This window comes from Erythrolamprus reginae, chromosome 1 (assembly GCF_031021105.1).
Source record: "Erythrolamprus reginae isolate rEryReg1 chromosome 1, rEryReg1.hap1, whole genome shotgun sequence".
NCBI lineage: Eukaryota > Metazoa > Chordata > Lepidosauria > Squamata > Dipsadidae > Erythrolamprus > Erythrolamprus reginae.
This window is the reverse complement of record NC_091950.1, coordinates 241,093,547-241,116,147: the sequence shown is the minus strand read 5'-3', so window position 1 is coordinate 241,116,147 and position 22,601 is coordinate 241,093,547. Positions and strand designations below refer to the sequence as shown.

Here is a 22,601-nt window from a genome sequence, read left to right as displayed (position 1 = left end):
AGCTCCCAGGCCATAAGAAAGTCCATTCTCAGAAGGAAAGGGCAGAGGAGAGAAAATTATTTACCCCTTGCAGACTCTCTTGAAATATCTTTTCCTTGGAAGGAAGAAACTGACTTTTGTGGGCCCAATTCAGAAGGGGAAAAAAGGGGTAGCTTTTGAATACAAATAAGGAAGAACTTCTATACCACACATTCTTAATTTGTTGGATTCTATTACAGTGGTGTGATTATTTATTTATAGAAAACATTTACATAAGACAACCCACCTTTCAACTAACTGGGTGGCTCCCAATCAAAAATTATATATAAAATATTTTAAGAACTGGAAAACTCAACCAATTAAAACATTAAAAACGACAAAAAACAGTGCCCAATCAATTCTACTGTGAAATCATCTAATCTCCCAATGCTTGGGATATTAGCCAGGTCTTTAATGGAAGACTAAAAAGGGTGGAAGTTCGCCAAACTTCAGGGGGTAAAGGGTTCCCATAGGGCAGAACTGCCACAGTAAAGACATTGAATTGAAGACCAATTCCATGGCAACCACTACTCAAATGAGCCCATTTGCAAAGCTTTAAACCAACGTTTTTGAATTAAGCCATTCTAAAAACTTACTTATTCTGCAGTCAGGACCTGCAAAACCTGGAGCACATTCACAGCGGTACCAATTTTCTCCATCCACACAGATTCCATTATTGTAGCTATTTGGGAGGAATGAATGGGGAGCAGGGGAAGTGGGGGGGGGGGGGGAGATAATTAATTCTTTTTTGGTTTTTACTTCCACAAAATGCAGGGTGACATTCAAAATGTAATAGATTTCTAGAACAGGTAACCTTGCTGCCTTGAACTACAATCCTTAGCATTCTTGAACATTGATTCGGCTATCTGTGGCTGCTGGGATTTAAAGGCCAATGATGCCTGGAAGGTCAGATTGTCTATTATAACCCATTCTATATATGAACTATTCTAAACATACAGTTGGCAGTTAGTGACAGTTGGCAGCCAGACATCTTTGTAGAACTTCTGGCTCTTTACGGATAAACAACCATAAGTCTGTGTATTTGTCATAAGCTAAATAACATTAATAATCTAAACATACATAAATGAGTTGCACTCTACTACAAATAATACTAAGACATAGTTAACTATATATAGTTATATGTAGTGTGTGCTGACTAATCACCTTGTTATTTAATAGAACGGTAATAAACACAGCAAAGATGAAGGAAGTCTTGAAGAATTTGATTTTGAGAGAAATTGAAAGGCTTTAGAGCAGTGGTTCTCAACCTTTCTAGTGCCGCGACTCCATAATATAGTTCCTCGTGTTGTGGTGACCCCCAACCATAAGTCTAACGCCAATTCTCAAAACAGAGCTTTAAACTGATTGGCAGGAAGTCAGAGGGACACCCCCATTGTAAATGCCTGATTGGTCTGATTGTAAATATATATTCCCAGGTGCCAGAATAGAAGCTTTAGTTCCTAAAACCATGGGAAATTTTTTTTCCCCATGATCTTAGGCGACCCCTGTGAAACGGTCATTTCACCCCCAAAGGGGTCCTAACCCCCAGGTTGAGAAACTGCTTTAGAGGAAGGAGAGGCAACACCTATCCAAATGTACAACACATGACTAATAAAATGGAATTTTCTAAGTCAGAGGTCCCATTACTGGACTGTGAGCCATTTGGAACCAGGCCATAGTTGTGGTGGCCCCACTTGTGCAAGTGGTGGGCATGTGGGTGCACCATTTACGCATGCGCACACATGCAAACCATCCACTCTTCCTCCCACCCACTGGTCCGCAAAATTGGAAAGGTTGGGGAACTCTGCTCCAAGTAAAGGTATCTATAACATAAACAGAGATGACAGTCCCAGGGAAAAAAAGGAAATGGCTTGGGTGGAGGCTTTTTCTTTCCCTATTCATCTTTTTTTCCCTCTGGCCTTTATTCAGATGCAAGAAAGAGACTTACCAAGGATGTGGGCTGCAGTCATTTGTATCTGCAGAAAGATCAAAGAAAGGCAAAGTTAGAGGAAAGTACAGTAAGAGAAGCTGAGCAAGGCATGACTGATGGACTTTCTTGTGGATAGCCTCTAAATCCTGGTTTCATTCTTTAAGCTGTAAATTTGAATCACACAGATAAAAAAAAGGCTTGTTGACTACTTTTCAATTAAGAAACCACTGATGACATTCTACTTTTGTACAGTAAAATAAGAACCTCTCCTTCAAAGCTCTATTATTCACACAGAGTAATTTTTCTTTTTTTCTCTGCAGCTTTTGAAGCGACTAACAAGGCTTTTAGACTCTTAGCTATTTAACAGTGGCAACAGCTACAAGACTGTCCCAGGTTTAATGCACACACAGAGGTTTTTTGTTTTTTTAAATCATCGTGCTAAAATACTCAGAATAGTCAGGAGCGGATTTTCCTCCCCACTGAAAGACAGGATTCAGGATGGACATAATAGAACTTCTGGGCTCAACTGATACATATACTGCTCAAAAAAAATAAAGGGAACATTCAAAGAACACATGTGAAATTGACTGTCAATCAGTGTTGCTTCCTAAGTGGACAGTTTGATTTCACCGAAGTTTGATTTAATTCTGTTTTTTAAGTGTTCCCTTTATTTTTTTGAGCAGTGTATTTAGAATGGTAAAGAATGCTAACTTGTGTATCTAGGCTCAAATAAGAGGAACTCTTGTGCGATCCAAAGCTTGGTAGACATCCAAGAGGAGGATTACTGTAAAGAGTCTCCCAGGGAACAGCTTTGAATGGTGGCTGCGAGGGAAGAGGGAGGCAAAGCCATGTGGAGGAGGAAGTCCACATCTGCCTCCACTTATCTCGTTTGCCACTTTTCCCAGGGCCAGGTCAAAGCTCCATCCTACACTGTCATTAAAGCCAAAGGAAAGAGGTGAGGTTCAGGTCCCACCTCCAACAGCTTCCCCTTTCTGGCTTCAATCTCCAATTCCCCAGAGCACTGTTGGCTCAACAAAGCCCCTCCAGATGCCTTTATGGAAGAGACCGAGGGAGAGAGAACTTACTCTGCGTGCACGTAGGTCCTTCCCAGCCTTCTTTGCAGACACATGTGAAAGTCTCTCCGCTCACGACACACGTTCCCCCATTGTGGCAGGGACTTGGCAGGCAGCTGCTGTTCCGTGCTGTAAAAAAGGAAACATAAAAAGCTTCGCTGCCGGTCTCTTCCTTCGGCACACACCTCGGGAGAAGGAAAAGCGGGGACCCGCAGGTTCGTACCTATATTGCAAGTGGCTCCATCCCATCCTGCAGGACACATGCACTTGAAGACGTCGCCCTCGTCGTAACACGTCCCTCCATTGTTGCACGTGGCTTCATCACACTGACTGTCACCTACCCGACAGGGAGGGAAAAACCAAAAGGTCATTTCCCCCCCACTTCAATAATAATGTTTAATAAAATTTAAAAACGAACTATTGTTCCTTCAATACACCAGGGTGATTCGACACAAAAATATGTAACCCTTCCCTGGTGCAGAGCTGAAGGGATTGGATACTGTAGCCTAGAGGATAATTCTCTGCCTTACAAGGCAAATGTTGCAGGTTCAAGTCCCAGTGGTTATGGCTAGCTGATGAGGCCAAAATAAGGCCGAAATAGATCTATCTTAGTCTCCCTTAATTTTCAAATTCAGCAAAAAAAATGTGACATACATACATACATACATACATATACACCCACACATACATACATACATACATGGGAAGAAACCCGAATATACCAAGACCGTCATACCTGTACCCATGAAAATCTACGAAAACACATACACACACACACACACACACACACACATATATATATGAAAATATATATATGAAAATGTATATATGAAAAGGACATTATAGTAAAAAGTGCAGAGAAAAAGAAAGGAATATGTAAAAAGAAAAGAATATGTAAAGAGAAATGATTTCCTCTTTCATCAAGACATGTAAGGACAATTTCAGTAACTTGTCACCTTTAACATTTCAATAAAAGGTCTTTTCTTTCTTCTCATATCTCATCTCCTATCTATAAGCAAATGATAAAGCCTCTATCAGAGCAAAAGGCCACTAAGAATTACTAGAAATAACAAGATAGCTATTTGAACCTCAATCAAATAAATCAGTTACAAATTCCTTTCCTTTAATACAGTAATTTATCATTTCCTCTAAAAATACAACCTCCCTTTTTTGCCATCTCTTATCTATAAACAAAGCTCTAAAGCCTCCTCATTTCAATCTAGTCAAAGCTACGGGAAGCAACATGTTAAGAAACTTGATTTTTTATTCCTTCAAATAGCATCCCACGTCCATTTCTTATTATTTTCTCTTTCTTTCCTTTCATGAACTAATTCATAAATTTAACACATACCAGGAAGAACATCTGTAGTTTAAACTTTAACCAAATAACCCAACTTTTATATTCTTCCCAAATCCTATCTGCAAACAAACTTTTAAAGTCTCCTCATTTAGTCCTGGGTCAAGAAATTCCCATTAAGAGCAACCAAAAGAACACCATATATATTTTAACCTTGATCAACTTTACATTTCTCCTTTTTTACTTTTAAAAATCCAAGTGGTCACAATGGGTGACAGTTGAGCTGCATTCAGTTTCAAATTCATCAGGATCTGATACCTGTATATTGATTAAAGCTTATTGCAATCTTTTCTCCCCCACTCAGTCATGATAGCTTACATGAGCTGTGTCCCTCCCTCTTCCTGTCCCCCCTCCCCAATATAAGCCCTCATCCCTCAATGTTTTTGGACTTTTCTAACATATAGGGAAGGTGTAGAGAAAAGGGCACCACCAGGCTGAGGCTGGGAACATATCCCCATTGATCCCTATATTCAAAATGATGTAGTTTTGTGAAAAGAAATGGGCCCTGAATTCATGACAAGGAAGAGATTGGCATAATGTAACTTCAACCCCGGCGTTCATAAACCACCTGGCCTCGAACCACAGGATGCTTTGTCTATGGAGATTCTCCAGTCATCCAGTCATGGCTGTTCCAGAGGTGCTTTTTCAAAAGGCAACTGGAGTTCCTTTCTTTTTGCTCAAAGACATTTTGCTTCTCATTCAAGAAGCTTTTGAAGATCTTCAAGCAAAAACAAAGAAAGTCCAGGTTTTTTTCCCCCAAAAAAGCATCTTTGGGACGCAGATACTTTAAACACTTCAAGGGCAGAGGAATAGAAACTCACCTTCTGCTCAGAAGACAATCACCCCGCTGAGTGAATTCAGGCACAAAACATGACATTCGAACACCACTAGTGTTAAGTCTGGTGAAATTATTAAAAACACTTACGTGAGTGGCAGGTTTTTCCTTTCCAGCCATTTTTACATTCACAGAAGAAGTCATTGACCAAGTCTCGGCACGTCCCTCCATTGTGACAAGGGCTTTTACTGCAATCATTGATATCTGGAGATAACAGAGAATGCCAGCTGGTTATCCATCTGTGGTAGCGAAAGACATTTATAGAGCACTCTTTGTCTGCCTATTCAAGTTTCTCTTTTCAGTCTGTAGTTATTGGATTTAAGAGCCACAAGATCTTGATGCCTATCACCTCTATTCTGCACTCCATCCCTGTGTTCCTTTTTTGTTTTTTCTCACTACTGAGACAACTGCAAGTCCCTTGGAATGCAAAAAACCCCCCAAGACCTTATAATTACACTCAGGTTAATGTGGTCCTGAGTGTCCTTGGAACACTTTAAGCATGTGGCAAACTCTCCTTGAGGCTAGTATCATTGTCACAAAATAAAAACTAAGGACAACAGTAATATGTCATTCAAAAGGTAAAAGAGTCTTTTCCGGTATAAGCTTCATAAAAGGTAAGTCTGCCGGATGCCTAATGGTGTTAGAAGGAAATGCCGAGAGCCGTTATGGCGAATCTGTAGCATGCATGCCGCAAGTGGAATGCAGAGCCATATTAGAGGGCAGGCGAGGTGTTGCCCTCTGTCAGCTCCAGCACACATGCGTAGGCTAGTCAGCTGGTTTCTGGCCTTGGGGAAGGCCATTTCACCGTCCGGAGGCTTCAGGGAAGCTTCCCTGAAGCCCAGAGTTCAAAAAAACACCCAACAGGCAAACCGGAAGTTTGGAAAAAAACAGATTTCTGGTTTGCCCATTGTGCTGTTTTTTGCACTCCTGGACTTCAGGAAGCTTCCCTGAGGGCTCCGGAATGCAAAAAACAGCACAATGGGCAAACTGGAAGTCTGTTCTTCTGAACTTCCAGTCTGCCCATTTTTTCACCGTCTCAGGCTTCAGTAAGGCCTATGCGCATGCGCCGGAAGGGGGGATTGTGCGCGTGTGCAGATCAGATCACTGGAAGCCAACATTCAGTTAATCCAGTGCTTCTCTATTATTTTCTGTTACGACCCCCCCCCCCCGGAAGAAGTAAACATTTTGTGCCCCCAACTTTTTGCCGACATGCATCTCGCGGCCTGCCCCGCCTGTCCTGCCACCCCCGAATTGCACCCCACCATGAGATGTGCTTCTTACCTGACACTTGTACTGGTACCTCTGTCACATTCCTCAGCGTTGTGTCCAAGGTAGCCCGTTCCAAAAGAAAACATCGTGCAAATTCAAGAAGTTTGTTTGAACTCGCCAGACTTTTTCTTTTAGAACGGAATGCCCTGGACACAACGCCAAGGAACACAGCGGAGGTACTGGTACAAGTGTCAGGTAGGATGTGCATCCTACTCCCTGTGGCCAAAAAAAGCATGTTTTCCAGGGTCATGCACCCCCCCTGGCATCACTCACCCCCCTCGCCGGGGGGGCTGTGCCCCATTATTTGAGATGCACTGCCTTAACCATATAATAAGTTTAGACAGGGCAGTTAACTAGATGGAGCAAAAGGACAGCTAGAAACACAGGATCCTTTTTTCTCTAGAACATTTATTTCACATCATATGTGAGCACATAATGAGAAGAAAAATGAAATGCAAAAGTTACTCTTCCAGTGGTGCAATGGCTTGGAACTTATAATCAGATTTCTCTGCCAAAAAAACCTCAAATGCCTTGGGAAAACTACATTTCCCAGACTTCTTGGCTGCCTCAAACATTGTTCTAAATCTAGATGCTGCTATGGATTTTGATGTTGAAGCTGTTGCTTGGGGCATTATTGTTTCATTTCTCTTCATGCTTTATGATAGCTCTATTTTATTTATCCTCGGTAAGCTGCTCCGAGCTGAATAAAAGCTGCAGTAAATAAAACCAACAAATAAATAAGCGCTCTCAGGTAATTTAGAGAGAGGTGAACATAAGACAACCATCCTGAGTATCTCAACAGCAAGAAAAACAAGTAGGTAAACGTAAAGCATCAACACATAAAGGCTTGTATAATTGGCTCACATATGAGATCAGAAAGAGTAATTATTTGGCTTTGTGAAAAGAGAATAAATTCCTCTTTGCCTAACCTAACGTCCAAATTAAGACGAAGTAGGGTACAAAAGTGGGAAGGATGAAACGTCCATTTACTATTTCCACAATTTGGGATAGAATAGTATACTTGCAACTTCAAATGTTTTATATAGCCTACAAACTCAGAAAACTATTTTCTCCTTGATCCAAACCAAGATCCCCAATTCCCCTGATATCTAGGGGGATTGCTCAATATATGAAGCCCATAGTGTTTTCAAAGAGATTTCTTCTCCCTTCCATCTTCCCGTCTGCTGGAAAAGGAGGCGCCACTTACTTGCTTCACAGAAGGTGCCTTCCCAGCCGTCACTACAAATGCACTTGTAGGAGTTGATGCCGTCAATGCACGTGCCCCCATTTTTACATGGGTTACTCTGACAGTCATTGATGTCTGCAAAACAAGGATTGAAAATTGAGATGAATTAGACCGACGGTGCCCTTTAAAAACTAATCTAATTTGAAAAATATCATGTCCCCCGGACAAAACTATTTTAGCTCTGTCCCTAGAGATGTCAAGATTAAATCTATTTCATTCAACATGCTCTACCATGATTCCTGGCCTTTTGTTTAAAAGATGGAAAGTAGACTTATAAAAAACCCAGCTTTTTCTTAATATTCCCCCATGCTTTAAACATTATGTAAGGCAGTCAATAAAAATGGCAAGGTTAGTTTGCTGTACGTTAATAGAAAGAAGCCTTCTGTACACACACCCAAGTTAATGTTATATACTTTATTAAAAAGTTAAATATTTAAGGGCAGGGACTTCTTAATAAACAATTTCCCCAAGGCTCCAGTCAATTCACTGCAGCAGAAGAAAAGGAGAACTCGACAGGGTTGAAAAGATGTACGAGCGCCTGTACTGTATCCCAAAGACAAATGTTCTTATTATTTACACAAGGAGCTTCAAACTTGGATGTAAATGAGAGGAATCAAGATAAGCATCTCCAGTTCTTACTTTCATGACAGTAGGTGCCAGTGAAGCCTTTGTTGCATTCACAAGTAAACTTGCCGCCCGCTTGGCTCTTGCACTTGCCATGGGGGCCACAAACATTGGAAGAGATATAGCGAACCCCTTCTGGGGTGCTGTTGGAAGTGACGGCAACAGTACAGCTGTCAATCACTGCAGAAGAGAGATAAGCAAGGGGAAAAGAAGAGTCTTTACTGTCTTACCAGCAGCTTTGTGGATTCTCCACAGTTGTTGCTGTTGCGGGGGGAAGTACATTCAAATTAAACTAGGTTTTAAAGCAGAGTTTCCCCCAATTTCAGTAACTGTAAGACTTCAGGACTTCATCTCCTAGGCATGGCTGGCTGGAGAATTTGGGGAGTTGAAATCCACAAGTCTTAAAAGTTGCCAAGGTCAGGAGATGTTGGAGGCTGAATTTGGGCCATTCTGCACGAAGAGCATCCATCATTGTCCCGGGGTGAACGAGCGAGTGCCCAGCGCCAAGGTTCAAAAAAAGGCATACCTTCACAAGGAGTTGAGCGGCAGTGGTCTTTGAGATGGGAACAGTTCTTGCCCTCATAATCATCCGGACAGTTGCTGCAGAAATAATCGCTCTCATAATTGAAGCACTGGGCCCCATTCTGGCAAGGGTTGGGCTCGCAATAATCTACGTCCAACTGTCAGTGATGGTGGAGAGAGAGAGGAAACAAGAGGATCTAAGTCAAAGGCTTTATTCATCTTCTTCCCACGGTCACAGGAAGGAAATGTGGAATCTGACCTTTATTTTATCTGCCACCTCTACTGCCTGTCTATGCCAGACACAATGCAGCTCTCACCAGCCCTCGCTAAAATACTAAGGTTGTCAAACGGCATGCACTTGCAACCTGAATGCACACAAACACTCCCCGAGTTATGAATTCCCACACCTCACTCTTGGTGTGGCTGGGTTTTTTTAAAAAAAAAATTAAGCGTCTATTAACGCTGCTCGCTTGAATGCAGGTATTCAGCCTACAGACCCAGGAACTGCACATTGAGTGGGCTCTTATCTGGAACCTGCCTCACCTGACAGATGTTTCCCGAGAAGCCAGCCAGGCAGAGACATTGGAAGCCATTGATTTCATCTTGGCAGTGGCCTCCATTCAAACAAGGGTTGCTCGCGCATTCATTGATGTCTCTCTCGCAGTGATCCCCGATATAGCCAGGTGGACAGAGACAGCGATAACCGTTCACTAAATCCTGGAAAGACAAAAGGGTGCCAAAAAGAAAAGAAAAAAGAGAGATTAGTTTACCTTGCCAATAAACACAAAGCATTCACACATACAAGCAGCGCAAAACACAGAGAGACCCTTTGATGGCAGAGGATAGTGTTTAGAGCACAGCTCTACATAAGCCCTTCTCTTTGGACCATGAGCGCTGGGACTTAGAGGGAGTCCAGGGGTGGCTTCCTCCCAGGTTGGACCGGTTTGCCCAAACAGATAGCGGCCCTCTGGTGACATCATGATGATTTCTGATGCAGTTCAGTCCATGCTGGTCTGTGGGTGCCACCATCTTTTTTTAAAAAAATAATTAAAAAAAAAATATTTCTGGCACTGTGCATCTTGTTTTCATCTTCTTCTTTTTTGGTGTGTGTGTGTTTCAGCACTGCCCCATGCAGTGCTGGAAGAAGCTAACTGGTAGCAAGGTAAGTTAGAACCCACCCCTTAGGGAAACCTCAAATTATGACTATCACTGGCACCAGAGTTTCCATGGTTGTTAAGTGAGTCATGCCGAATTTTATTACCTTTTTTTGCCACAGTGAACTGAATGCTGCAGTTGTTAAGTGAATCAAATTGTTGTGAAGCAAAACTGGCTTTGCTTGTCAGAAACTAACTGGGAAAGTTGCAAATGGCAATCACGTGATGCCACGATGGTGCAACCATCATAAATAGATAAGTGAGAAATTTGTTAAGAAATTTTTGCCCTAGTTTATCACCTTTTTAGGCCCCATTTGTTAAGGGAATCACTGCAGTTGTTATATTAATCTGGTTTCCTTGTTGACTTTGCTTGTCAGAAGGTCGCAAAAGGGGATCACATGACTCCAGGACATTGCCACCATCATAAATGTGAGTCAGTTGCCAAGCATCTGAATGTAAATCACATGACCATGGGGATGCTACAATGGTCATAAGTGTGAAAAGTGGCCATAAGTCACTTTTATTCAGTACCGTTCTAACTCTCAATGGTCACTAAATGAAGTGTCGAGAACTAATCCTGTGCATGCTGATTACCAAGCGTCTGAATTTTAATCATGTAACTGTGGGGATGCCAAACTGGTTGTTAAACACTTTCTTCAGTGCCACGGAAACTTCGAAAGGTTGCAAAATGAATGGCCATAAATCGAGAACCACCCATGCGATGCATGGAAGGGGCAATGAAGAAGTCAAACCAGAGGGACATGGAATCGCTGCATCATCAGAGCTAACCAGACAGAATGAGGCAGCAACGCTGGTGCCTTCCTGCATACACAGTCTGAAATTCATAGCCTAGAGCAGGAGTGTTAAATTCAAGGTCCAGAGGCCGCATCCAGACCTGCAGGGTGCTTACATCTGGCCTGTGGGGGCGGGTGGCCTGGAAATAATGATGGACAGGCCTGTGGAGTTTCTGCCAGCAAAAACAGAGCTCAGGAGGGCCGCGGGTTGCCCTCCTGAGCTCCGTTTCCACTGGTAAAGGGTTGCAGGAGGCTGTCGCATCCGAAAATGGAGCTCGGAGCTACAGACATCCCCAACACCAGTGACGTTGAGCTGACCACGCCCACCCTGGTCCCCTAAAGTCAAACAGAACTCTGATGTGGCTCTCAATGATATCAAGTTGGACAACCCTGGCCTTAGAGAGAGATACAGGAGGACGACACTAACGATGGACTCAAGGCACTGTAAAACCCAGTTTGGGTTCTACAATGTTTACCCCTTTAACAAATAAGCTGGTCCTCCTTACTAAGCTAAGCTGAGAAAAAGGGGGCAGAATAGAAGCGGGAGGAAATTCGTGTCTTTCTCCCAGCCTCTTTTCCTGAAAAAAAAAGAAGAAGAAAAGAAAGAAAAGAAAAACTCATGCATTTAGTCTCGCCACCTAATTTGTGGGTGAGCAACAATCTCTTCCATGTCAGGTTGAACTCCCATTTCACCAGTGGAAGCCCTCCTTCTTTCTAACTGGTGAGAGAATTAAAATGAGCGGGAGCAGAATAGAGGGAGAAGCGTGCCAGTTTGAATGAAGGATAGGCTAAAGATGGAATACATTAAAATATAGACAACAACTGCCGGCAGCAACAAATTATGCATTCCCGCATTGAGATTGCTGAACATGCTTTAATAGCATGTGATAGTGTAGCTTTCTAAAATTTGAAAAATGACATAGGAAGGGTACTATGAAATTGAATGTCCCTGCAAGGGAGCCTACCATTAACCTCATTTTGTGCTTATTCAGCGTAAAATGATTTTCTCTTCATATGCAGGGGCCTAGTTCACGCATCATGCTAAGTCTTAACATAATCATTTCATAGTCGATTAATCTGATGGAAAATCCACCCATTATGCTTATGGTGTGTGCAAACCATCCATGATTATAATCAAACCATGGTTATGTGCTTTGTGGGCAGGTTAGCGTGTTGACGCTAGCGGTAATGATACTAAGCTAGACAAGCATTGAGTGCTGATGTTCATTTCAAAATGATCAGAAAAGGTTCTTTCTACAGAAACAATGTGGTAATCAAGTAAGCTTCTGCAGATGGACCAGTGAGAGAGGCAAGTGTATGAAATTGGATTCCTTGGGACTTAAAGAGCAAAATGGTTGAATTTAGATCTGATTGACAACCTTTCCTAAAGGGAGATTTGTTTCACAGCGGGAACAATGGGCTGGAATAATATACTATCCAGCGCCACAACCTTTCTGAACCAAGTGAGTAACTCTGGCTGTTATAGGGGTGCTTAAGGAATTTGATTTTTGTGAATTCAATTTATGAAGCATCCCAATCTGTTTCCTGGATTTGCCTGTAGACTAGAACTTAAAATTATCTCTGAATTTTCTCCAATTGTCCACTGTGGAGCTTAATTTAAAAGAGAGAAGGAGAAAGATGGAACCTTATGGGCATATTTTGAGAAAAAAAGACGCTTTTTCAGTGAGAATAATGAGGACTTCACTCCTCTCCCAAATCCCATTCTCAGATTAGCAGAAATCTAGCCAAAAATGACACAAATGCTAAAGAGATTGTGCTGTCTATTCACTCTTTATCACTATTCTCTGCTGAAACCTGGCACTAAGACCTGTCAGAAGGCAATCAATCATTACTTACCTTACAAGTCGCTCCATTCTGACACTGTCCCACACAGTCATCGATATCTGTAATTAAAAGAAGAAAAAGAAAAACATAAGCTGAGTGGGAACGCAACACAGCAAATTGAAATACAAGATTGAAAAGGGGGAAAAAATCAGGGGGCTCTGTAGCTGTAGCTAGATAAACTCTGTGAAGTTTCCTGCTCGCTTTCCTCGAGATAACGTTATTGTAAATGGGTGGGAACCTTCGGCAATTCTTCCAGTAGAGTTAAACTGAAACTTCACATCATTGTTTCAAGGCACCTTATCAGAACCTAGCCATATTGTGGACTAATGGGTCTGATAAAATTGCTTCTTATTCTTGCCAGATTGACTACTCCCTTTCTAAAAACATCAGTGACTTTTCGCATCCCCCTCAACCTTCCTCCTGACTGAATTATGACAACATGTAAACTCCAAGCTACACACACACACACTCAAACTTACTTGTCTCACAATTCTGACCAGTCCAGCCAGCAATGCAATTGCAGTAATAACTACCAATCAGGTTCCTGCAGGAATTGGCATTGATACAAGGTTTGCCCTCGCATTCATTGGCATCTGAAAAGAGAAAATGAATTGCTCAACACTCAGCTGTGGATAGAGTGAAAGAGGAAAGCACACCCCTCTCTTGTTTTCACAGCAGGCACTCCACATTTATTAAAAGCTAGCGGGCTTTGAAAGATTACACGATTGCACAAGTAAGAGAAGAACAACTTCAGGGCTAGGCAATCTGATGCCCTCCAAACACCGGGGAATACAACTCCCAGCAGCCGCAGCCTGTCATCACAAACTCGAGGAAGTACAGTTCAAAACATTAGGAATGGCTTAAATCACTCAAACACGTTTTGATTTCTCACAATGGCATCAGTAGGACTAAGGCAACGGCCCTCACAATTAAGAGCAAGGGGGAAGCAGGAAGGGGGAAGCAGGAAGAAGTTAGTGGAGATTAGCCAAGGAATAGAGCATCCCCAGGTCCTTGGGACTAAAACATGACTCATTCTTCAGAGGATCAAGCCAGAGGTTGGAATGCAGCCGCAAATTCTCCTGGTTGAATGAGTTAATGAGGCTGGTGGGATGCCCCGACTTTCCCACGAGGCCAAAAGAGAAGGAAAAAACAGGGAGGAGAGTGCACTGCCTTGAGAAGGAATATTTGTCCTTCACAGCAACCAATTACGCATTGCAGCCGATCCCAAGATAAGCAAGCAGTCTCAAGAGTTGCATCAAGGGGGCTACTCCCCCTTCCCTCCCTGCAGAATCACCATGCAGGGAGATGGGAAGGGCTAAGATAAGTGCACAGGTTAGTCTTGTGTCCTTGGGCAAATGGTAAGGACGTTCTCCTCCTCTGAATTCAAGCAACGCCAGAGATTCCCAGATTAGCCATATCTGAATTCCTCATATAATGAGAAGGCTCAGGTCCTCTGACATTCCCTTCCGTAATGCACAGGGACACATGCATGGCGAGGCAAGGAAAATCTGTTATATTAAGCAATTTAACAATGTCCACAGACTGAATATCTTATCCGAGAAGCTGTTTTCATCAGTTTGGACCACGGAAGAGGAACCTGTGGTTTTCCTGATAAGCTCAAGGCATAGTAACCCTCACTATCATACATACCTATTTGACAAGTTTTACCAGTCCACTGAGATGGGCAAACACATTTAAATCCATCAACTAGATCCTGGCAAGTCCCTCCATGACCACATGGGTTTGGAGAACAGTCATCAATATCTGCCAAGAAAATATTTATTTAGCCTTAAGTTAGGGCAATTGTCATCTGATCAACATATTAGCAATTGGGCATCTTTTTGCTAAACACCAAAGGAAATATCCAACTTTTATATTGTGCTCTTCGCTTTTCATTCCTCCCTGCCCCCTCAGCTTTTTTTTTTGTGCCTTGGGCATCCTTAAACATTAGTTATGAATTTTGATAAGAAAAAACTTTCAGGAATAGTCACATTGGTCATGTTTTCTGGCATTAATAGACTTTAGAAAAAGTGCTAGTCAGTTTCACATTGTCTTCAAACAGGAGGCAACTACTCCACCGGCCAGAATGCCAGTGAAAATATTCATTCATGGATAGTCACACACCACACACACACACACACACACACACACATCCTGTCCTGCTTTTTAAGTGCCAGGATTAGAAGCTCAAGTCTGAAAAGGACTCCAATGAATTCAATTTATACTTGGGAGAAGTTCAAGTGGGGCCCAGGAAAACACAGAGCTCTCTTATTATCAACTCAACCCTTCCATGGGCCTCCTCTGGGTTTCACACACTAGTATCTCCCCAACCAATGTCCTGCACACATTATTTTATTATAATAACTTTCCTTATAATAATTGTAATAAACAAGAACCAGTGCCATTCTATTTTCCTTTGCATTCCTGCATATTCCAAAACATCTTTTCTGGGGTTATATCCCAAAGTACTTCCCAGCTCTGCTTTTCCAGTTCTAATCTGTCCTTAACTGCAGTTCTAATCTCTCCTGAAGTACATTTTTTATTTGTCCATGGACACTGAAACTGAAAGGACAACATATATAAGACAGAAGAACATGCTCTGCTTTTCTTCTTCCAGATTTGCAGATAATAATGGCAAGATGCCCGAGTAATAAATAAACAGTTTAAGGACTTAGGAATTCTTAAGGGAGAATCTTTAAAAGGTAGAAACTGGTACTGTGTTTTGGTAATTGGCATGATTTCTGACAGTAGTAACTATTAAGAACCATTTGGAAATTTCTGTGACACTTAAGTAGGCGAGAGAGATGAAAGCTTTATCATTCCAATTCACTTACTAAGCATGCAGGTTGGTGCTGCCCAGCCTAGTGCACAGACACATTCAAATCCCGTAGGGGTCTCAAGACAGCTTCCTCCGTTGTGGCAAGGATCCGAAAGACAGGCATGTTCCGCTGCAGCAAGAATAGAATCCCCTTCAATTTAGCCAAAGCAGCCAAGGTAAACCACCCCTCTTTCCCCCAAATTCATTCCTTGCTTCCTTTGGCTCCTCCAACTTTCCATCTTGCAGTAGACTCAATAATCTACCCATCTTTAAATGCCACTGGATTTACCATGAAACCAATGGCAGTGTACTAAAGCTAGAGACTAGCAGTTCACTTCTCAACAACCATTTCACACTTCCTGATCACACATTCCTCTCAGTGCCATTTTCAAGGACCAGGGATCCCCAGGCCACAGCCCACTACTGGGGCTTGAGCCGTTCAGAACTGGGGCGCGGAAGTGATGAGCGAGCAACGTACGCACATGGAATAGAATTAGAATAGATAAAATAAAATTCTTTAATGGCCAATTGTGATTGGACACACGAGGAATTTGTCTTTGGGGCATATGCTCTCAGTGTACATAAAAGAAAAGATGCATTTGTTAAGAATCACTTGCACTATACATACCAGTTGTCTCATTACACCACACATTTCTGAACCAAACTGATTTTTTAAAAATTAAAATAAATCTTATTTAAATACATATACTGTACACACACAACAAACCAAACTGATTTTAACTGCATGGTGACTGGTGAGCATTTCCAAATTATCCACTTGAGGTAACGTCCCTCTCCATAAATTTTAAGTAATAATATTGCAAACATTTCATTACTCAACTAAGTAACATCTTCAGTGCCTGTATTATGCTAGTATTTTACCAGTACTACATTAGAACTTCAGTATCGTATTTGTATTTTAATTGGTGCATGCATGTTGTCTATAAAAATAATTTTTTTGTTAATGGGAATTAACCTTTAATAAATGCATGAAAATAATGGTTGTGGCTGACTTCCTCAAGACTTGGGAGCCATACCGTATTTCTCCAGCTCTTTTGGACTTCAGATCCCAGTATCTTTGCCATTAGCCATGTTGGGTAAGCCAGATGATAGCTGGAGTCCAAAGTTCTGAATGACCACTGTTTCCCTATGTACTGAAATGTAATTTTGCATTTTCCCCACATCTCTCATTCTGCCCAGAAAATCCCTACGGGTGCAGCCATGGTGCTTGAAAACAACAAAGTAGCCCCTGGAGAATTTCTTACCAATTTCACAGTTTTGTCCCGAATAGCCTTCAGGGCAGGAACACTGATATTTGTCAGGGCCCGTGTTGCTACAGGTCCCTCCGTTCAAACAAGGCGGGTGAGTCCCACAGTAGTTGAGATCTACAAGGGATAAACAGGAGCCAAAGAATGAATAAAAGGTTTCAAAACAGATGTTCTATGTCTTCTGCCATGCAACCAGAGGGCAGCAAGCTCATACGCAGAATAGGGAAGCAAAGCCAAAGTCCACTTTCTACCTACCATCCCAACCTCCATGATATTTATCTGCATTTCAAACCCCCTCACAGCTCCTCTTAGATTCAACCCACCTTTATTGCAGAATTGGCCACCCCAGTTGGTTTCACAGAGACATTGCCACGGTTCGTTGCAGGTGCCATGGACACAGCCCGGGTGTGGAATGCATTTATCGCAGTACTGGCCTTGCCATCCATACTGACACCTTCAAAGAAAGAGAGCTTGGAATTATATCCCAAAAGGAAATAAAAGGACCAGTGGCTGGAAAGTCCAAGTTTTGCTTTCCTGTGCTTTTTTTTTTTAAAGGCAGCATTCTTTCCAAGACTTATTTGGTGGCTTCTTGTAAACAAACAGTTTTAACCAAGGTCTCCAAAGGCAGCCTTTGTACAAAAGAATAACTGTTCTGGGAGGCTCAGTGTGGAGCCATTGAAGACAAGACTCTATGCTATTTCTGAAGCTCACACAAACGCAGGAGGGAGAGTGGGTGGGTGGACACAAGAGATCAATCTCTGGGCCTTGACAAATGGATTAGAGAAAGGGATCAGGGTGAAAAGAGAAAAGAATGAGTCAGGAGGAGCGACAATTATCCAAAGACCCTCATGAATACAAGGGGTTAGGGACATTTCAGCAGAAAGGCAAACAGCCCAGCAGGATGAAGCAGCTAGCTAACTAGGTCCCCCCTCTGCTCATAGATGTACCACTGTTTGGGGTATGCACTGTGCAGTTGGAAGGAGTCACAGGCTGACATGGGGAGAAATAAGCCACTTTAAGAGAGAGAACAACAGAAGTTCTAAAGCAATATTTCCATTTGATAATTGATACTTCCATACACACAACATGAAAGGAAAGGGATGTGAGTGTGTTTGTGTGTATGTATGTGGTTGATACAGCTAACCCAGACATAACTCAGCAAAGTTTTATGTTTGGTATGAATGTGCTGTTTGGTTTTTTAAATAATGATAGGGTTTTATATGTTTTTTAATATTAGATTTGTTCCACTACTATATTGTTTTTATTACTGTTGTGAGCCGCTCCGAGTCTTCGGAGAGGGGCGGCATACAAATCTAATAAATAATAATAATAATAATAATAATAATAATAATAATAATAATAACAACAACAACAACAATAATAATAATAAAGGGACGCCAGTTCTATGATGATTTTATTTAAACTTTGGCTCAAAGGAACTTAAAACAAACTAGAACGCAAGTTGATGTAACAACAAAATCTTGGAAAAATAATTTGTTATCCAAACATCCAGTTTCCCCCACATTCCTGGCTCTTGCACACTGGAGCATTGCCATTTAAAAAAAAAATAAAAAAAATAAAACATACTATTGTGGTAATAAAAATATTTGCAAGTGTGAAATTGTAAGTGAACAAGAAAGGCACTTCATTATTTATACCCAATATCTGGAGAAAAAAAAAAATCAACTGCAATTACTCAACTCCACTGGACCCAACTTTCCAAAACAAGCCTTTCCGTTTGATTTTCAAAGCAATACCCTGCCATACAGCCTTGTGATGAGGAAAAGGAAATGACAGGGATATGACTGGGGAACTAATCACTTAATGCTAATATCGTGTTTCAATTCTCCTTAAAAAACCCCCCTCAAATGGAAAGCCACTTCCCCCTAATTATTATCTCTCTCTTTTCTTTTTTGACAGCAGCAGCAGCAGCTTTGAGAAAGAGAGATGCCTTGATGCCACTGATAGATTGAAAACAACAGGTATTTCAAGTCCTGAGTGTGGGATCTTCTCTGGGAGCAGTAGAGCAGAGGAAATGGAAGTTCCCCTTTGGATAAAGAAGGCCCAAAAGGACAAAAGAGTCTTGAGTCCTTTGGGATTGGGTGGCATAGCAGTCAGATAGATAGATAGATAGATAGATAGATAGATAGATAGATAGATAGATAGATAGATAGATAGATAGATAGATAGATAGATAGATAGATGACAAGATTGCAATCCTTATTATGGAACAAAGGCCTTATGGTAGCTTCTCTCCTGCCCCTCACAAAAAGCTGCCTGAAATAATGGACTACAGGCCCCGTCACTGGCAGTGAGAAAGGAGAACATGGTATTGGGGAAGAAAGAATTCTGGAAGATTCTGGAAGACTTCCAGAACAGACCACTGTAGTTAAGTGACAACAGCCTCTTGCGGCGTACACTGCTTCAACACAGAACAGCATTAAAAAAAAATAGATAAATAATCCGTCTCCAAAAGTCCAACTTTATTTTTAATGCTAGGCAAGGCCCATCGTGATAGTTCAGTTCCAAAAAAATGAGCCAAACTGAAGCCAGGCTAATTTTAGCTGAGGAATTTATTAGGCCTTTCCACATTTAACGTACATCCAGCCATTGTATGCTTCAAAAATAGAGCCTGGCTTACAAAAATAGGCCCATTTCATCTTGATCGGGTCTTTTTTCCTTTTTTTTCCCTTGGCTCCATGGCACTTCTAATGAGAATGAGAGAAACTTCTATACATTTTTGTTTTTAGGTTCTTAAAAGCGGCTTTGGCTGGGTTTTTATTTTTTAAATGGCTGTATCTGTAACATAGCAGACTATGACTCATCCCAACTCAGTGGGGGTGGGGGGGAAACCCATATTATATAGTTTGGTTTTCCTGAGTCCAAGAAGATAATTGAGGCTGGGGTATCAGGAAGGGCAGCTCTGCTGCTAGAAGTACTATATATGTATATATATATATATATAAATAAAAGAAGTGTGGGAAAGTTGCACCTTAAGTAAATAAGGGCAATAATGCATGTCTGGGCAGCAAGTGGGAGGCGAGAGGCACAGGAAGGCTTGAACTCTGGAAACAAAGCCTGTTGTTCTGGCTAGCAAGGAATGCAGGCAAACCCTCTAAGGCACATTCAGATGGATGACAGAAGCACAAATCTTTTTGCTGCTTTGGCTTGTGCATCTCTTGGGATCCGGCCCAACCAAAATAGGGCAAAAGAAATACGACAGGCCAACTTGAGGGCGAGTCTGCATGGAGAGACAGTCAGAGAGCAAGAATCTCACCGTTTTTCTCTTCAGGATAATTCTGTTAGGGCCCCCTTGGGATTGATTTGGATCCCATTTTGGTGTAAGAGGGTCCATTCACTCCTTGCCTTTTTAAAAGCAGGCACACTTGATTTTCATCAATGCCTCCATAACAAAGGCACAGGATAGGGCCTACCTGCCCCCACCTCCCTCCATTCCAGGCAGCCCTGGCGTAGGGACCTCCTTTCACGGAAGGGATCTCAAAGGAAAACTCTGATGGCTTAAAGGCGAAGGGCACTCGTGGCCTTCAGTCGTTGTGACTGCTTCATCACTTGAGGTTTCTAAGAAGAGACTGGACAGTCATTGGAATGGTATAGGGCAGGGATAGACAAAGTTGTCTCTTAGAAACATAGAAACATAGAAGACTGACGGCAGAAAAAGACGTCATGGTCCATCTAGTCTGCCCTTATACTATTTCCTGTATTTTATCTTACAATGGATACATGTTTATCCCAGGCATGTTTAAATTCAGTTACTGTGGATTTACCAACCATGTCTGCTGGAAGTTTGTTCCAAGGATCTACTACTCTTTCAGTGAAATAATATTTTCTCATGTTGCTTTTGATCTTTCCCCCAACTAACTTCAGATTGTGTCCCCTTGTTCTTGTGTTCACTTTCCTATTAAAAACACTTCCCTCCTGAACCTTATTTAACCCTTTAACATATTTAAATGTTTCGATCATGTCCCCCCCTTTCCTTCTGTCCTCCAGACTATACAGATTGAGTTCATTAAGTCTTTCCTGATACGTTTTATGCTTAAGACCTTCCACCATTCTTGTAGCCCGTCTTTGGATCCGTTCAATTTTGTCAATATATTTTTGTAGGCGAGGTCTCCAGAACTGAACACAATATTCCAAATGTGGTCTCACCAGCGCTCTATATAAGGGGATCACAATCTCCCTCTTCCTGCTTGTTATACCTCTAGCTATGCAGCCAAGCATCCTACTTGCTTTTCCTACTGCCCGACCACACTGCTCACCCATTTTGAGACTATCAGAAATCTTCTATGACATGCGGACTTCAACTCCCAAAAGGCTTGCCCTGGCATGATTGGCTCAGGAATTCTGGGAGTTGAAGTCCACAAGTCATAGAAGAGCCAACTTTGCCTACCCCTGGTATAGGGCATGATGGTGAATCTTTCTTGGCTCGTGTGCCAAAAGAGTGTGTGCCCACACCCGCAATACAATGAATTCCCCATAGCGTGCATGCGCACACACCCTATGCGTTCCTGAACCCTGGGATCGGGGCAAAATAGCCCAACCAGAAGATCATTTCTGAACTTTCGGTTGGCCCATTGGCAGTTTTTCGCCGTCCCCAGGGTTCAGGAGACTTTCCTGAAGTCTGGGGAGAGCAAAAATGGCCAAAAAGGCTAAAAATCAGCTGGCCAAAGTGTGTATGCACACTGGAGCTGACATAGGGCAATGCCTTACGTGCCCTCAGATATGGCTCTGTGTGCCACCTGTGGTACAGATGCCCAGGTTCGCCATCTTTGCTACTCGAGCAGGGGATGGGCTAGAAGACCTCCAAGGTCCCTTCCAGCTCTTATTCTGATTCATAGTTAACATTTCTCTTCCCAACATAATCATATACCGTTTCGGCAACTGAGAAAGCCCTTGGGGGACCAGCCACGCTGGGGTTATCTCATTCTAAGCAGATTATTTTCTTTTGCAAATACGGTGGCAGTTACAAGGTGGAAGCTACTTCTAACATGGAGCAAGGGCCCCGAGAGCATGCAGAGAATCCTACTGCCACTGAATGAATGTTGTCTACTGCACAAGGGCTTTCCCAGGGCGACCAATTGGCAGCCTCACTGACAGGTAGTCCTTGACTTATGGGCACAACGGAGCCCAAAATTTCTGTTGCCAAGCAAAACATTTGTTAAGTGAATTCTGTCCTATTGCAGCTGTTAAGTTAGTAACATAGTTTGACTTCTCCATTGATTTTGCTTGCCAGGTGGTCACAAAAGTTGATCACATGACTTCAGGCCGGGGGAACCATCGTAAATATAAGCCAGTTGCCAAGCATCCAAACTTTTGAGCCATGTAACCATGGAGATCCTGAAATGGTCTAGAGTGTGAAAAATGGTCCTAAGTCACTTTTTTCCAGTAATATTGCAATTTGAATGGTCCTTAAATGAATTGTTGTAAATCAAGAACTATCTGTTCATACCTTTCCTTTACAGGATCTTTTCTAGGCAGACACGGATCAATAAAGACTTGAAAGCTGCCAGGCATTGTGTGTGTCCCTCCCCCCTCTCCACTACAAGTAATAATCCTGTTTTCTATAGAGAGGCAAGAAAGGTGCTTATGGAGTTATTGGCAGTGGCTCACTACTCTTCTGAAAAACTCAAGAACACAAATGGGGTGGGAGCTGTTACCAGGGAGAGAAACACAGGGAGTTGATTGGCTTTGAGATCAAGAAAGAGGAAAGAGTGTGGTGGCTTAGTGTGATGTGATTGGGCAGGCCTGGGGATGATTGGTCACAATACTTGCCAGTGGTAGGGGAAGGACGAGGTCTGGTTGACCCCTTTTTCACTGGGCTTGCCACCAC

General features: G+C 42.2%; 1 protein-coding gene across 1 annotated transcript in view; it reads right to left on the bottom strand.

Moving 5' to 3' along the window:
* JAG1 (jagged canonical Notch ligand 1) overlaps nucleotides 1–22,601 on the bottom strand; it is a 69,507-nt gene that overhangs the window by 8,493 nt on the left and 38,413 nt on the right. The window contains exons 6-20 of the mRNA XM_070732642.1: nucleotides 17,077–17,207; nucleotides 16,751–16,870; nucleotides 15,502–15,615; nucleotides 14,318–14,431; nucleotides 13,147–13,260; nucleotides 12,680–12,726; nucleotides 9,418–9,591; nucleotides 8,879–9,032; nucleotides 8,368–8,532; nucleotides 7,690–7,803; nucleotides 5,304–5,417; nucleotides 3,245–3,358; nucleotides 3,034–3,150; nucleotides 1,967–1,994; nucleotides 615–700 (exon numbers count right to left, since the gene is read on the bottom strand). Coding sequence (XP_070588743.1) covers nucleotides 615–700; nucleotides 1,967–1,994; nucleotides 3,034–3,150; nucleotides 3,245–3,358; nucleotides 5,304–5,417; nucleotides 7,690–7,803; nucleotides 8,368–8,532; nucleotides 8,879–9,032; nucleotides 9,418–9,591; nucleotides 12,680–12,726; nucleotides 13,147–13,260; nucleotides 14,318–14,431; nucleotides 15,502–15,615; nucleotides 16,751–16,870; nucleotides 17,077–17,207 — 1,706 coding nt within the window. The remainder of the gene's footprint in view (nucleotides 1–614; nucleotides 701–1,966; nucleotides 1,995–3,033; nucleotides 3,151–3,244; nucleotides 3,359–5,303; nucleotides 5,418–7,689; nucleotides 7,804–8,367; nucleotides 8,533–8,878; nucleotides 9,033–9,417; nucleotides 9,592–12,679; nucleotides 12,727–13,146; nucleotides 13,261–14,317; nucleotides 14,432–15,501; nucleotides 15,616–16,750; nucleotides 16,871–17,076; nucleotides 17,208–22,601) is intronic.